Raw genomic sequence first — 17,746 nt, forward strand, 5'->3', positions numbered from 1 at the left:
TTGAGATGTTTAAGACTGCATTGTATCTCTCTTAATTATATAACTGGGCAACCATTGCATAAATGAAAACAAAGCTGAGGCCCCTAAACCTTGAGCTGTGGTCACATTTCAGCTGCATGGGCTGTGGTACTGAGGAGCATTAGCTTCGGTATTTTGCTGCATATATTTACTTACTTGTAGCATCATCCTAGACCCTTTCTCCTAATGCTTTAATATCTGTATGTTCCTCCTTTTGTGCACTCATCTCCACAGTTATCATGCGGTAAAGGTAAAGGGTAAAGGGACCCCTGACCATTAGGTCCAGTTGTGACTGACTCTGGGGTTGCGGCGCCCATCTCGCTTTATTGGCCGAGGGAGCTGGCGTTTGTCCGTAGACAGCTTCCGGGTCATGTGGCCAGCATGATTAAGCCGCTTCTGGCGAAACGGAGCAGCGCACGGAAACACCGTTTACCTTCCCGCCGGAGTGGTACCTGTTTATCGACTTGCACTTTGACGTGCTTTTGAACTGCTAGGTTGCCAGGAGCAGGGATCGAACAACGGGAGCTCATCCCGTCACGGGGATTCGAACCACCGACCTTCTGATCGGCAAGTCCTAGGCTCTGTGGTTTAACCCACAGCACCACCCGCGTCACAGTGCCACCCGCATCTATCATGCGGTAGGGCTGAGCATAACACATGAGGAATTATAATATTTGATAGAAGGCCATATAAATATCTTAAGCTCTCCAACTGGGTTCTGTGCTTACAGAAGTAACTGCATCCAGTTTAAGAATAATAATTTATATTTATTCCACAGTTCAATAGGTGGGCATCAATCACTCTATCTGTTATGTTTCAAGCACTTAGAAATATATTTATAATTAACTAAGAGTATGTTTTAAGACCCTAAATTGTGTATTATCTCTGCTTAATCAAGATCTAAAAGTCCCAGTAGACTTTCAAGAATAAAAAGAACACTAAACCTAAGTGCTTTGGCTAGGTATCAAAATGGGCAATTAGTTTTCCCAACTTAAAATTCTTCTTTCAATATAACTATTGGGAGTAATCTTCACTTTATATGATATGCTGTGGTAAAATAAAAAAAATGATGTATTCTTATGTCTGAAGTATTTATACAGAATAGATTTTTTAAGTTAACGGTGCTTTGTAAAATGAAAGACTTTTTAATTTAAAAGACATTTTTTAAAATATTTCAACAATTTTACTTGGAAAATACAATGCAGTCAGTCCAAAGATAAGTTTATCTTAATTAATTTTTTTACGCACATACCTGGCAACTGAATTATGACTATTTACAAGATAACAAAGCCAATTAATTAGCAACTTTAAAAGTGCACACCCAACTCTTTGCTGAATATCAATGCTCGATGGGGAGACCCAAAATCAGACAAACTGCATTGAGGAAAGAAGGCAGTTGGTCTTTTATTGCAAGTGTACTGGTTACCTTTAGTTTCCCCCCCCCATGAAATGCTTTCTACCCCAACCCCCAACCCTTCTCTTCTCTTCCCCATTTTCTCATCAACCATAATACACTTGGCTACCAGTATCAGTTAAATAGCAATCTACACCACCCAAAGGCAGATCTAGTGCATCCACTTATTCCCAGGATGCTAGAAAATAACTCACTTGAGTACACGTTGCCGGCATGCGTAACACCTATGAAGTTGCGTGTTCAGACCCAGAGATCTCCCTTCTAAATAAAGACACACTTGACTCAAATTTTAGTTTTGGTTTTTGGCAAGCTTTAGGCCACAACTTTATTGATTACAGAAAAGTGAGTGGTTGCATAGGCTCTGGTTCGACTAGCTCCCTACACCCTTGCAGGTAGCGCTGACCCAGAGCTCTAAAATGGGTCAGCCAAGGGTGAACACCGGAGGCAGGTGAAAAGCCTGGGAGCAGACTCTGTTCACTCCCCAGATGCTCCCCTGGACTCAGGCACAGGCACAAGCCCGTTTCAGGGGTTGACCAAACCAAGTTGAGTCCCTGCATTCCTTTAACGGAATACCCTTCACATAGGGATGGCAAGACCGTTCTCCCATCCCTATCACCTGAACCAGTGCCTATCCGCAACCTAACAAGTTGTGACGATTTGCTGCATGGCAGGTGAAACCCAAATGGCAACAGCCAATCAGTCAAGTGGAGAAAATTCCTGCTGTGCTCCTGCGATTGACCTTGCTATGACAGATGACACAAGACGGCATAGCAAGGTCAATCGCAAAAGGCCCTAAAATTAGGGAGAGGTGGGCGGGTGTTCTGACGCACGAGCCAAAAGAGGAAGTTCTGGGTCACGTGCATGGGTTTATATAGGTCCCTCAATCCGTTTAGACTGCAACCCCATTGGCCAGATTGAAACCCAGCATCGAGGAAACTACCAACTGGGTGCTGTGGCTATCCAATAGACCCACCTACAACCAAGAGGTCAGTCTCCAGATCTCACCGCAACATGTGCCCTCTTTTAGGGAGGACACGATCTATCACGTTTTCATATATATATATATATATATATATATATTCAATGTACAATGTCTTAAATTTATAAAGATCTTAAAATATTGTATTGAAAAGTAACAAAATATACTCACAGTATGTTTGTTTGTAGCGATGTGAAATCAAGGCACTTTTTGTCTTATCTGTCTCCGTATTTAGATATTCTACAGAGCCGTGACCAAATTTTTGTACTCTAAATGCACCATTTTTAGGTCCTGCTCCATATATATAATTTTCAAAAATATCAATTCTATGGGGATGGAGTAATCCTTGAAGAAGAAGAAATGTGTACATGTCAATTTAGATGCTATCATCTGGTAACAACATATTGCTAGTTGATATAAGCAGAATTTGGCGTGCCCAAGCAATGAAGGATTTACATGATTTCCCTGCTAGAGATCATAGAATCATAGAATCATAGAGTTGGAAGAGACCACAAGGGCCATCGAGTCCAACCCCCTGATAGTCACCCATCAATCTGCTGCAGGATTCTGGAGGAATGTAGCAGGAGACAAAAACTGATTACAGTGGTACCTCTAGTTACGAACTGAATTTGTTCCGGAGGTCCGTTCTTAACTAGTTGCATGCTTTTGCTAATGGGGCCTCTTGCTGCCGCTGTGCTGCCGGGACACGATTTCCATTCTCATCCTGGGGCAAAGTTCTCAACTCGAGGTAACTCTTTCAGGTTAGCGAAGTTTGTAACCTGAAGCATTTGTAACCCGAGGCGTTTGTAACTCGAGGTACCACTGTATTTGGAGTGCATCACAGCCCTCATCACAGAGTGCCTTCTTTGCCACTCTTAGGTTTGGAACTGATCTGGTGGATGGTTGAGCTTCTGGGAGGACCACTGTCCTTTGGGCAGGGGGACTCAAGAAGTGTAGTATTCAAGCCTAAGGATGCTAAGGACTTGTAAAGATAGATAGTGGGCGTTCTAGGGACTGTTCCTCTGAGATGTCCCCTTCACTCCATTCCTCTTCTTCCAGGTCTGCCGATTAGAATAGGTCTGGGCCAGGAGAAGGCAGGGTGAGTGGGATTTGGGTATTCCCTGTAGCCCTGTCTCTTCGAAGTTAGAATAGATCAGGGAAAGGAGAAGGCCTGGAATCTGTAGCTTAGCCCCTGAGGGGCACCTTAGATCTAAACAGTTTGTACTGAAGGAGTGGGAGAGGAGCCCATCTCTCTTGCAAAGTGACTGCTTTGTTCAGGCAGGAGCAAAAAACTGATTGGGAGCTTCCCACTTTCTCAGGGAGTTTCTTCTTCTCCCTCATGACCAGAGCCATAGCCCAACCCTGTTATACCAGGAGTAGATGTTCAAGTGTTACATTCTAATAGTTTCAAAGACTCATAGATGTACAAATACCCAAGAATATCCTGTTCATATCACAAGCCCTGCACTAAAGAAGAATTTACTTTAGCCTAACTTTCTTTGTCTAAATTATAATTTGAAAACTTGTTTTTCAAGCACAACGACCAAATGCTGCAGACTTATCTATAAAACTAAATGTATTTGCATGGTGTAGTTTAACCAAAGAATCTGGTTTACTGCCTGTAGAATATAAATTACTTTGGGGCAGAATCCACTGGATCCCATTTTGTGCTGCCGTAGAGTGAAATAACCATTTCCAAGACGGTAACTAATTTTAAAAAGATGAAATAAACTTTAAAGCAGTATTTTGATATATGTTGTGATTCAGTTTAGGGTCTGTGGCCACTTGATTCAAATTATACATACCTTGCTTACTGGTCACACATATGACCAAATCAGATCCATCAAAAAGGACACTTCCAATTACAGATAATTCAAAATCAGCCCAGAACAAGCGCTGACTGAAGAGATCAACTACAAGACCTGCAAAAAACAACATTTTTGTCAAAATAATTCTCTTGAAAAATAGTAAGAAAAATAACACATACTCGCTACATAACAACAACACAAAAGGCAAACACAGTTTTAGAAGTTTGCTTATAAGGTTAGGTTTGTTTATATATATAAGCATGTGTCAGTAATAGTTAAATTTTATACAGAGTAGAGCCATTGAAATTAATGGAGCTAACTTATCCACGTTCATTAATTTCAGTGGGTCCACTCTGTGCAAAAACATCATTGAATACTATCCAGTATTTTTACTCTGTGTCAGTCCTCATATCCAGTACTGCGTAACACCATAAAGTGATCCAAAGAAGATCCAAACTACCTTTACTTTTGCATAACTTTTCAGCACAGGCTATGTGCGATTGAACAAAAATTCCTGGAACCAACTTTAGTTAATAAACTAGCTGAATCTTCTTGCATTATAACCTACTGTCTGTTTGAAACAGATAATTTAATCTGCTTAGCAATGTTGATTTCACTTATTCAGCTATAATCATCCTGGAATTGGTATATATTCTCTGGATTAGGCTTGCGTCTATATTGGGTATGACAACCATCTAGTGCAGACTTTGGTCAAACTTTGATAGAATGACATGCAAAGAACTGTAGTAAGAAGTTCTTGATCATTTCATCCATGCAATATGCTGCTGGTTGCTTACTGTGTGATCTCATGCGTGTCCTTGAGTTCAATGGGACGCACTCCCAGTTAAATGTATAGAGGATTGCAGTTCTAGGTTTATAAATGAGTATTGGAAGATACACTTTCTTTGATAGCAATAAGTACTCTAATTGCTGCATGGTTGATCCATCCATGATAAGAGCACTTATATGGCCAGGTAAGAACAGTAGTAATCAATATTATTGACAATTCTACCACAGAAGAACAGGTACAAGAAGCATATCACATTATTTGGGCCTATTTTAATCTGGCTTATTCCAAGTTTTGGCACTGAACTATGTCTTATAGTAGAAGAAGTGGCAGAGTGGGACCTTGCTCATTCTACTTGATTTTTCAGTGGCTTTCAGTACCATTAGCCCTTCTTCACCAACTCTCTGACGTGGAGGCACATTATCACAGTGGTTCCACTCTTTCCTATGGGACTGGTTCCAGAAAATAGCACTGACTGACCACTTGGAAGTTGTGGTGCATGATCCCTCAAAGATCTAGTCCCCCATGTTATTTAATATATATATATGAAACTGTTGGAAGTGGTCATGAAGAGATCTGGTGTGAGCTGTCACCAATACATATGTTTATGACACCCAGCTCTATCTACTGGAATAATGTGAAACACTGCAGGTGCTTAATTGGTGCTTGGAGGCTGAATGCGGGCTAATAAACAGAATCCTTGATTCTTCTACTTCCCCCTATGCTATCCTGTCTGCAACTTGAGATTCACCAGGGAGACCATTTATTCCATCATCTAACAAATACGGTCTCTTAATAAGGCCTTTTTGGTGTTTGCACTCAGATTGTGGAGCACACTTCCCCATAGATTAGAACGGTGACAGCATTAGCTAGTTTTTGGTGTCAGGCGAAAATATTTATTTTGGGCTTTTACATAAACAACATTGGTCTTTGTATCAGAGTGTGACAACTAGGGGATCATGTATATTATTTTACATAGTGATGCGCTTGCTAAATATTTTATGTTTGATTTTATGTTGCTGTATTTTTGTCTTGTTGTGTGACCTGCCCTGAGATCATCTATTGATGAAAGTTAGGAATCAATTAATTAAAGAACATTCCCTTTTCCCCTTCTTGTTTTTTTCATTGGCTTGCTGCACTGCAGAGCTAAGGTCCCTTTACTGCAAACCTCTATATATAATTCACACCAAAAAAAATTGATGAGAAGCTACCTCTATTATTATTGTGTGTCTGCTAACATAGTGTTGATCCTATGCACATTTCTTCACAGTTTATAAATATTAGCATTTCTAAGACTGGGGTGGAAAACTTTTGTCCCTCCAGATGTTGCTGGACTGCAATTCCCACTGTCCCTGACCATTGGCCAGGCACACTGGGGGTGATGGGGGCTGTAGTCAAACAATATCTGGAGGTCCACAGCTTCCAAGAACAATGATGAACTGTGCCTTATCAGCCTGTAGGCAATGACATTACAGTGAAATCTAATAGGCCATGGTTTAGTAAGGAATGATTAAATGATTACTTTGATGATCTGAGTCATGTTAAGAGCTGCAGATGGTAAAAACATTTGAACCATAAAATGGTTTAATTTCTTGCTGCTGCTGTAACAATTTGACATTTTATAAGAATGAAAGGGTTTTTTATTATTTCTACTGAGGTAATAAGTGTAAATCAAATACTGCAAGTTATATATAGCAACAAAAGATCATCTTCTGAAAGTACAAAATTGATCTTCCACCTGGAGAAAAAGAGGAAATTGTGAAAGGCTTAATTCTGGATAGGTGAAAGAGATACATATCTGCAGCCTCAAAAAATGACAGGGGGACAAAAGGAAAGGAATGATGCCATCCGGTGCAGCATACAGTGGTCTGCTGAATGGGACGTAATGCAGAATCAGCACCTTCACCACCTCTGAATGAACTACAGAATGTCTTAATTATTCTTAGCTGAATTAGAATGCATTAAACGTAATTCTAATTCAGGTCAGAATATTTAAAATATATCAACCATTTTTAACTCACATAGTACGTGTATCCTTGTGACAGATTGAAAAATCATTTAACACATCGAGTCTTTGGAAAAGAATTTACTTAAGAGAGGGTATAATAAATTAATGTTTTCTGTACCTGTTGGTCTTTGCAAATTTTTTTGTACTAATATCCTCCTCAAGGTCCCATCCATTGCTGCTTCTTCTATGTGAGAATGGTCTCCAATTACTGTCCAGTACATCATGCTGGAAAGACCAAATACGAAATCACATTCTACTGACAAGCGTACATAATGCTAAATAGAAGAGGATGCGAACTGAACTTTGTCACCAATTAAGAATGCAAACATTTTCTTTTGAACATCAACTCCAGTGGATCAGAATAACGTCCTATATGCCGAACATTAAATGCAGATGCCCTAGCATTTACCATAATCATGTAAAGGCATCTTGCACTCTATAAATAGGAGGGCCCAAACCTGTACAAGCAGGCATTCTATGGCAGCAGTAAAGAGTACAGAGAGTGATTTGGTTCAGCACTGTGCAAAGTATATCTCATATTGGCACAAATACATTATATCTAGAGACCCATTGGATGTTGTTTGCCAGTGAGTAGCTTTGATCATTCATGGTGATGTCTCTGCCACCATATTGTGACACTGCCTGGCAATGACACAAGTGATGCTTACCATGCAATTGCCAGTCAGTGGTGACCTCTTAATACATTGTGTGTTCCCTTGTTCACTACTGTGTTTCCTCCTGAGCTGCTATCATTTAAAGATTTCCTTGGCTAAGATCACCAATTTGTTGTTGAGGCATGCTTTGTTTTTCCAGGTACATTCCAGTTTGGTTGAATTAATCACATTCTCTGCTAGTCTAACTTTGAGGGGTGGGGTTCTGTTAAATAAATGTGCATGATTCCTGTGTGCATATTCTCTTCTTGCCTCTGGTCGGGATCCAAAGATCCATCCTACAAGTTCCATATTTTCAACTGGGCTTTGGGTTGCTGTTTCTTAAACAGCACTACCCAGTATGGTATAGGGAGTCTGCTGTTCAACAACAACAACAAAAATCCTGTAAAATAATTCTACTAAACATTTGCGCTAGTCTGAAGTAAGTTCTCTGGAGCCCCACTTCTGTCACTAGAATTGTGTCTGTTTCTAAAAGTGAGGTCTTTCAAAAAACTTTTTTAAACTTCATTTAAAGATTGAGTAGGACCTATGTGACTCAGGTGAACCACTTAACATATTGTTCACATAGGCTGTTGTGTACAGGATATGTCTTAGCACTGGCTGAATATGTAGCTTAGAATGTGGAGGAAATATTTGTAACAATTATTTTCCTCATTCTGAACAAAAGTCATCCAAGACACAGAAACCACACTGAATGATCTAGTAAGATAAATTTCCTAAAGCCAACGATAACATGTACAAAGTTAGGTTTTAAGCTCATAGAACAAAAATAGATCAAAGGTCTTCTTAACAACCTACCCTTTGGGAGGATTTACTGCAATAGCATATGGTTCTCCTGCCATATTTGTAAGGAGCCTTGTGCAGTTTGGTCCATTTATCTGTCCTACATTGATGGAATATCTTAAACTTGTCCAGTGAGTTGTATAATAGCTGAACCAGTGCATTCTAGAATGATCAGTCCAGTAAATATTTCCAGCTATCCAGTCAACAGCAATATCTCTAGGCCTTTTGAATTCAGGACACTAGGAAAAAACACATCAGATTTTAAATTTAAAATGGCATACATTTCTCATATTTTAAAACTAACATTTTAATACTGAGTTCAAATGAACGTTTGAAATAAAGAATTGAAAAGGCGTTAATTTCAATAGTCTGCAATATCATACAATTAAACATGGAAAGATCAGTATCAACAAAAATCTTCTGTGGTTTAACATCAGCAGTCACCAAAGCTTCTCCTCTCCTTCTTTTTTTGCAAGTTCCATATGACTACAATAAATTGCTGTAGGGAAAATATGAATAATAGGTAGGAGGGTTGCCAGATGGTTGCTTTGTGATATGTCACAATCGGCAAGCTTTCCATCGCACAGCACAACAGGTAGCTATTTAGGCACCTGTGCTTTGTGGTGTCTGGAAAACATTCATTATGGATTTTGCTAATAACTGTAAATGAATAATTGGCAGCTACTGAGGTACCATGTAGCAGCAATGAAGCAGTCGGGAGGTGGAACCCAACTGACAATGAAAGCAAGGCAGACAACAAGTAGCCCAAAAGTGGGATGATGGAGGAAAAGTCTAGTGAAATCTTCAGGTGATGAAAGAGCAAATGGGGTACAGCAGCTCTGTATGCAAAAGCATAGAAGAGTAGGTAGCAGTCCCAGGAAGATCATGTTTGCTCAGCTCACTAAGTTTAGACACTACCAGACAAGCAGTTCAGGAGCCCAGTTTTTCATTGTAGGGAGCATAATTGGTAAAGAATATTCCTTGAAATTGCAGATCGTTCTATTTCAAGCCTGCACATTTTGTGGTCCAGCAAATGGTTTTTAGCCTACTGGTGTTATATTTTGATCTGTCAAAATACTAACAATTTTCTTTTTGCAATTCAGCCAAGTAGAAAAAACGGATATTTTATTTATCAAGCTCCTGATGGTTGTATAAAGCACAGGGTAGACGTGCTTTATCTGATGATCAGACCCCGAACTAAGTATTCTTGTTTATAGCCCTGACCCTTCCCCTAGAATGTTTCCCTCTCAATTTTTCAGGTATACCACTGCTAGTGAGCGTATTATATTGTTTCAAAAATGAACAACAAACAAACAAAAAACCAACCAGAATAATATCTTTGCATTCAAAGTGATATATTGTACACAGAAAACATTTAAAGAAATTCTTTTCATAAACTAAAAGGTCAGTTCAATCTCCAGGTGATATGATAAGGACTGCATGGGGAAATATGTGTGTGTGTGTGTGTGTGTGTGTGTGTGTATGTACACACACACACACACCCAGACACCCACCCTTAATCCTTGAAAAATGAGAAACCTACCCTCCCTATTTAAATTGAGTATTAAAGAAAAACTCACAATATCATCATAACAGTGTTGCTTTGAGATCATCACATGGGCAATGACTTTATCTAAAGAATTTGGCTTCTGCGGTATTCCAAACTTCTGCATTGGACAATCTGATAGTAACAAAAACCTAATGGTATTATTGTTTGACGCAACAGTTTCCAAAATACACGGACCAAAATTGACTTTGAATTTATGGGACTAGTCATAAAAAAATGCAAATTGGATAACAATTTCCAAACATATTTGAACACTCTTCAATAGCAGCAAGTCATTGTTAAATAACTACAAATAAATATAAAAAATAGGCCTGGATCCTCTTAACTCCATGCCTTGCCACCTTGATGACCTCAATGTGCTTTTCTCCAACCACCAATGCACTGTGCTTTTTCTCTATACTGCTAACCCCGCCGTCCCCTGCTGCTTCTTTGCTCTGATTTACCCAGTATCTATGCTGCTTTGCAACACAGAAGCAGGTCATTGAGCTTTTGTTTTGGTTGCATGTAACATTTAGTTATTTTTTAAAAAAATTCTCATAGATTCCCCTGAAGTCTTAAGCTGAATGACTGAAGTCTGTCAGCTGAAATAACCTGTGGGAGATATTGTGATTGACAACATGCTTTATTTATGTTTGAAGTTTTATTAGTCTCTTTATTTGAATTATTTATATGCCACCCTGGGAAGGCAGCACAACTGAAAAGGCGCTTTCTATGGTCACAACCCACCTAACTTCAAAACGTAGAGGGATTCAGTGGAGGATCTGTGAAGATGATCATAACATTCAGCTGGTTCATGTCAGAGGAGGCAGTCCTTTATGTTCATAATGAAAAACAAACCCCAGCAGGAGCCCCCTTCGTATTATTACTAACCTAGGCTAATTTGAATAGTAGGTAATCAATCTTGATTAATGGGGACTTTTTATATTTCAAAATTACCACATGTAGTATACAAAAACCAAGGGGGAAAATCCAGTTCCAAATTAAAAATGAGCAAAAATATATGCTTAGTTTACTTACTATCACACCATTACTGCTTTGTCTCCTTTCTCCCTCATGGATCTTTGTATAGAAAATGCCTCCTGGATTAAACTGAGTACTCCAAATTATAATTTCCCCTTGATAATATAGATCCATTCCAGTTATTCTTGAATTATGTTCAATGTGTGCAATCTGTTGATGAACATCACTGTAGTTGAATGGATATACAAAACCCAGGATATCAGTGTCATTAGCAATGTAGAGAACTTGATCTTCAGAGCCTGGAGATTATTGTAATGAAATACAAAAATAAAGTAAATTTCAACTACTAAGAAGTAATGTGCTTCATGTATGTTAAATTTTCATATTTATTTGGATACTCCTGTTGCCATCCACACCCCACTTAGCTTTGGATACTTTTAAACCCCACTGAAGTCAATGGGGCAGTTTCAAAATAATTCCAGAGGTAAGTGTAGTGTGGAATGAAACCCTATAAACATATGGCCTTCCTACAAATAAAATATAATCTAATTTTAGCAACAAGTGTCTCATATGTAGGTATATTGAGTAACCTCCCCAGGATTATTGTTATGTGGGACTTCAACATTCAAGCCAAAACTGCCTTATCACAGCTGGCTAAGAATTTCATGACCACTGTGACAACCATGGGTATTTCCCAGTACATTACTAGCCCTACATACAAAACAAGTGTTTGTCTTAGAGGAAAGTATATTCACACTCTTTTCATGGTCAGACCATTTTCAGGTGATTTTTGTCTTACTGTGGCTACTTCTCTCTGTGGAGGTATTAGGCACATTATGATGGCCCACTTCCAGAGATTTGTGGAAGCTGATCAGTTCTTAAATGATCTTGGAGAGTTCCCAGTTAATACGACTGGTGCTCCTGTGGAAGCCTGAGTCTCAGTATAGAATGGTGAGACAGAGAAGGTGGTGTCCTTGCTGTATCAATGACTTTTGAGGCTATCAACCACAGTGTACTTCTGAGGTGGAAGTTTATCTCTTCTTAAATTGTATATTATGTGACTTGGCATTCTGCACTTCAGTAGCAACAGTTCAAGGCTTTTCAATCTGGAATATGATACTGAGAAAAAGCTGTTTCCATAAATGCCTCTCTTTTCAAGCGTAAGAGATGCAAGCACAAAGCTGTAATTATCTCTTCACTTAGGGTGTTATTCTTTTTGGCGCGTATCAGAGATATAAATAGCAACACATGAAAGCAATGCACTTGGACTGCAGAATAGGATGTACACCTCGCACAAGCCAATCATTCAGTATGGAGATAGGTTTTAAGCAACTTGAGATATGCAGGACTGGGAGGGCTTGGTAAGGATATTGGAGGTTGCAGAGACTTCCCATTGACTAGACTGTCCTGATGCACTGTTTCCATATGCATATGCATGGGGGGGGAGTGGGGGGTAGGGATGGGGAGAAGAGAAGGAATTCTCTGTTGAGTTGTACAGGGATTCATTTGCTCATGAGCACTGTGGACTTTTGTGGGAAAGGATCATGTCCAATATGTCAACTAGTATATTCAAATTGTTTTGTCATCTTACCTTTTGCAATGCAGCTGCTGTTTCTTTCCTTATAATTTTTTTCACAAGTACATTTGTATGATCCTTTCACATTGATACAAAGTTGGGAGCAGATGCCAAATATTGCACATTCATTGATATCTAGAAAAGAAAAACCTTTATCATTTCTTTTTCAATTCATTGTAGAAAGTCACGACAGATAACCATAAAATTGGAACTCAGATTTTTAAAAGCCCAAAGCAATTCAACTCTTAAAAAAAGAAAAGAAAATAGCTATTTGCTCAGTCTACAGGTTTAACCTTAGACTCCTAGACTAAGCAAAAGATGCTCAGATTTGAGTTCTGGCATATTATTCTAGCTATTGAAAAGAATTTTAGGCAGTCAAGATGGGCAGTTGGCAACTTGTAGGCAGTCCTTTCAGGACACCAAGTGTGAAACTGTTCAAAACCCATCCAAAGAATCTGTTAAAACTGAGTCTTCTATAGTTCAAAGTGTAAATCAGCAATTCCAAGCTTAAATACATATGCATGGTTATATCTCAGAAGAAAAACAACCAGCAGTTTTGTCATGGATTTTGCACAGGATGGTTTGATCTTCAAGTGAAGGCTGCTTAAATTCTAGAGGCCATTCTCCATTCAGGCTGTTGGATGGCATGTTGTAAATGCAGCAACAATGGAAAAGAAAGGTTTCTTTGGTACAACAGTCTATGCTGCCAGTAGATAGCTCTCCTATAGGTAATTAACTGCCTTGATTTTAGCTAATTTCACTAGCTCTTCTAGATCAGATATCCTGTGAACACAGTCTGCAGTTATATTTTGTATTTTCATAAAACATACAAATCTGAAAACATACTGGATTTTACAACTTGGGGGGGGGGGGAATCCATTGCCATTAAAGAACTGTCTATCTTATGTAAAATGGTTCAATGACAAAAGTAGCAAAATGCTAGACAGCAGAGATAAATTGGGGAAGAAAGTTGGGCTGTAACTGAGTAAGAGCAACTTTGAAAGATGCCTTTCTCTCTAGCTTTCTTTCGCTTGGTCTCTGTTTTATTTCTGTTGCCTTCCATTGGGACTTTTATTCATTTGTTTATTTAATTTATTTATCTATTGCAACATTCTCTTATCCTACCTTTAAAACTAGAGCAAAGCCCCTTCATCTGTTTGCTGCCTGATTTGCACCCTTACATCATGCTTTAGTCACATAATGAATGGAGTTCCTTTTTATTTACTTCGGACTGTCCCTCCTTACCCCACGTTGAATTACGATGACCCAAATAAAATGTCAGACTTAGGTGTTCTCCTTAACTGCTTTTATTCGTAAACCTATAGTTCCAGAGTTTATAAGCTTGGAAAAAATAAATTGCTTTCCTTGATGAGAAGAGTGTTGGTTGAGGTATGCAAATAAATGTGAGATATAAATGCTATGAGGCTGCTGTCACAAAGGCATCCTGTGGGAAATGTGACACAAGGAAGGATACGATAGTCCCCTGTGCAGTTGGGGAGTTACCCTCCTATGTGAAAGCAAGCCCCAGTCTACCTCTCTCATTCACTTTTCTGATGGTACCTCACTTGCCCACACACCAGATCAGTTAAGGAGCACGAGACAGACTAACGCTGGTAGTCTCATAGAGACTGGTAAGGTAAAGGTAAAGGGACCCCTGACCATTAGGTCCAGTCGTGGCTGACTCGGGTTGTGACGCTCATCTCGCTTTACTGGCCGAGGGAGCCGACATTTGTCTGCAGACAGCTTCCGGGTCATGTGGCCAGCATGATGAAGCCGCTTCTGGCGAACCAGAGCAGCGCATGGAAACGGCGTTTACCTTCCCGCCTATTTATCTACTTGCACTTTGACGTGCTTTCGAACTGCTAGGTTGGCAGGAGCAGGGACCGAGCAACGGGAGCTCACCCCGTTGCGGGGATTCGAAGCGCCGACCTTCTGATCGGCAAGTCCTAGGCTCTGTGGTTTAACCCACAGTGCCACCCGTGTCCCTCATAGATTCTGGGAATCCCTGCAATTAAGCACCTTCATTTCTGGAAAATTTGTGGTATTATTTATTTAAATCTCTATCTGTTAAGGGGTGGAGAGGGATAACAAAGAGAGTCAAAATCTTAAGAATTTTGCAGGAGCTTAAAAACACACAAAAAATATTATGGATGGTTAACTTCCTAGTTCAAAACAAAAGGTTTTGTTGTCATTAATTTCAGACCCCCAAAGTGGACATCTCATAACCATACTTGATTGTTATTTGTCAGCTGCTTCAGATTCATTGTAAATATATAACTTTGGACCTTTTTATTATTGAATTTCGGTTTTTATAATACTATTTTACTGGTTTTGTGTTGTAGCTCTGTTTCTATTATACTGTTCTACTGTTTTCAATTCATGTTTTTGTATACCACTTGGGGATAGATACTAAGTGGTTTAGAATGCTTTTGAATACGTAAAACAAAAATAATTGAAGGCCATCTTTTGACATTTAATGTTGCTATTCATTTTTATGGAATATTTTTGAACATAAGGATTTCAAAGCAGTTTCTACACAAATACCTTCACATTGCCAGTTCCTTCTGTTCCTTTGAAATCCAGGCTTACACTGACAGAAAAGAGGTGTTTTCGTTTTATTACAATATGCATCATCACCACAAGGGTTCACATTGTTTTCGCAGCTATATTCAGTTAAGCCTAAAAAGGAAATAACAAAAGATGCAAAATCAAATGGATTTTAGTTTATTTCCATGTTTGTTACAGAACATCCATAGCCATTGTCTTCATTCATAGCTGATGAAGAATTTTGTCTCCAAAGAAAGTCAGCTTTAACTTTTGTTTTGAAGTTAGCTAGTCCTGATATTGTATATGGTTGTATATACTGTAATGCCATGTTTCCAATCCTTCATGGTTTGCAGCATCAGGAATGAGACCCATGCTCCAACCTCCTCCTTTCCCATAATCAGCTTGGTTATTACTTCCTTTGATAAAGCCATTTTTGAGTGAGCCCTCAAAACCAAGTTCAGTTTGTATTCTACATACATACATAATTTTATTTTTATATTGCCTTTCCATAGCTAAAACCATGCTCAAAGAGGTTTACAATGTGAAAAAATACATAATTGCAAACAATGAACAAACACCCCAGTCCAATAATCTGTTCAAGTGCCTCAGTGTTTGGAGCTGGAGTCAGTCAGGGCCCTGTCCTCCCAAGCCAGGTGGGGAAAGACCTGCAAGGCATGGAGAAGGTCTTCCAGGACTCACAGCCAAGCTCATCTAAGAATGTTTTCCCCATCTCTTACTGCCCAGAAGCAATTAAAAACACATCCCTTCTAGGAAAACCGTCACAATATTTTCCACTACAGTTTTATTTAAATAGGTTTATTAGTAGGAAAAAAGCAAACAAGAGATAGTGTCCAAGATGAACTTTGTAGAGCCAGTGTGGTGTAATGGTTAGAGTGTTGGACTGTGACCTGGGAGACCAGGGTTTGAATCCCCACTCAGCCTTGAAGCTCACTGGGTGAATTTGGGCCAGTCACCATTTCTTAGCCTAACCTACCTCACATGGCTGTTGTGAGGAGGAAACAGGGAGGAGAACTGTGTACACTACCTTGAGCTCCTTGGAAGATAAAGACGGTATGTAAATGTAATAAATAAATAAATTTCTCTCAAGGCTAAATGCAATAATGGCTCTTCCACACTCCCACTCATCCTGTTCCTAGAAAGCACAGAACTGAGAGATATGCTGCTTCTCCCATAGCTTTCCCTGGGAAATCTGCTCCTTTCTGATGAATCAGAGCAAGCATTAATCTAAGGAAAACCAAATTGATGTTTGCTCCAATTCAGCGGTAAAGAGTGGATTTTCCTGAGTGAAAGTGGCAGGACGAGCAGCAAGGGAAGTGTGGGTGAGCCCTGTCAATGTATCTCATTCCCTTAAGACTGCTTCAGATTGCAGATTGGAAGCTGTATTTGCAAAAGGGAAGTGAGTTCTTTAAATCATTTTAATATAGATATTTATGTATTCCCCACATTTTTAACATACAATGCACTTTACGATCCTGATCAGCTAATAAATTAACAGGAGGAAGCAATGTCAACTTTGGCTCAGTGGCCACTTTCACATGTAAGCCAAACTCTGGTTTACTGGCACCATGTGAATGTACAGGCCCTTGGGTAACGTCACAGATGGTGTGCTCCTCTCCTAGCCGAGTTAGATACTGTTTGGTTCATGCTAATTTAAATTCTACAAGATTACACATAACAGGTTCTATATAATATAAAAACATGTTCTTTTTTATTATTCTGAGAATGGCAAGCTTTCAACTTCTAAATCAAACTTACTTGTTTTACAGCCTTGCTCATCGGAACCATCACCACAGTCATCAAACTGATCACACTCCAGTTCCACAGGTACACACCGCTTATTGCTACAAGCAAATTCATCCTTTTTACAAGGCCTTGCCTTATATGTAGTTTTGTCTGCAAAATGTTACAAGAGAGCAATCAGATTTTTCTCCCTTTGATATTATTATCATTAATGGAACAAGTGCATTTAACAATGAAACATTACCAATAAAAAAAATACTGTTTCCTGGATATGTAGAAACCTACTATATACTTGCAGCAGCCCATGAAACATGACAATCAGAAGATTTCCATTTCTCCCACGGGAGAATTCAACATCCCAGGATGCACATGTGCATGCTACAATTGCCCAGAGAAATACAAATTTCACACAATGGTGTCTGCACTTGCTGCTTCAAGAGGCGGCAAGAAAACACAAAACTGAGAGGATGGAGCAGTCTGAGTTGGCATACACTCCCCTACCTCATTTTCTTGTTTTCCACTTGGGAGAATAACTTGGCCCTCATTGTCAGGCTGTTTTCACTGAGTATCATATGAAGCAAGGAGTGGAAAAAGGAAGATGGAATATGGAATATGCTGGCCCAGCCTATGGTCCTCCTGTGCTATGCCTACAAACAGCATTGAGTACTGCTGCACTGTGTGCAATGTATAGGACACGAGACAGAAACTAGCAAAGGAGTGGTGGCTGTCGTTACCACGCTGATGCTTTAGCTGCAGTCAGTTCTGCTACTCATTCCTTTAATTTCAGTTCTCTATTCCACTGTGAGTCAAGGCCTCACTCAATGAACCAGACATGACTTGGACAGTACGGACTTTGGTACTTATCAG

The 17,746-nt window shown here is 39.4% G+C and overlaps 1 protein-coding gene and 1 long non-coding RNA gene across 5 annotated transcripts in view; one reads left to right on the forward strand and one right to left on the reverse strand.

Moving 5' to 3' along the window:
• LOC308479324 overlaps positions 1–17,746 on the forward strand; it is a 207,150-nt gene that overhangs the window by 186,516 nt on the left and 2,888 nt on the right. For both annotated transcript variants that reach the window (XR_013987606.1, XR_013987607.1), the window contains one exon: positions 16,906–16,963. This is a non-coding gene — a long non-coding RNA (uncharacterized lncRNA). The remainder of the gene's footprint in view (positions 1–16,905; positions 16,964–17,746) is intronic.
• The window catches only part of LRP1B (LDL receptor related protein 1B), a 776,343-nt gene that overhangs the window by 29,774 nt on the left and 728,823 nt on the right, over positions 1–17,746 (reverse strand). For all 3 annotated transcript variants that reach the window (XM_081004634.1, XM_081004635.1, XM_081004633.1), the window contains 8 exons: positions 16,895–17,032; positions 15,116–15,250; positions 12,587–12,706; positions 11,053–11,294; positions 8,484–8,707; positions 7,133–7,239; positions 4,217–4,333; positions 2,583–2,756 (listed from right to left, as the gene is read on the reverse strand). In XM_081004634.1, coding sequence (XP_080860760.1) covers positions 2,583–2,756; positions 4,217–4,333; positions 7,133–7,239; positions 8,484–8,707; positions 11,053–11,294; positions 12,587–12,706; positions 15,116–15,250; positions 16,895–17,032 — 1,257 coding nt within the window. The remainder of the gene's footprint in view (positions 1–2,582; positions 2,757–4,216; positions 4,334–7,132; positions 7,240–8,483; positions 8,708–11,052; positions 11,295–12,586; positions 12,707–15,115; positions 15,251–16,894; positions 17,033–17,746) is intronic.

Source organism: Podarcis pityusensis (genome assembly GCF_964106645.2).
Source record: "Podarcis pityusensis genome assembly, chromosome: 1".
NCBI classification, from domain to species: Eukaryota; Metazoa; Chordata; class Lepidosauria; order Squamata; family Lacertidae; genus Podarcis; species Podarcis pityusensis.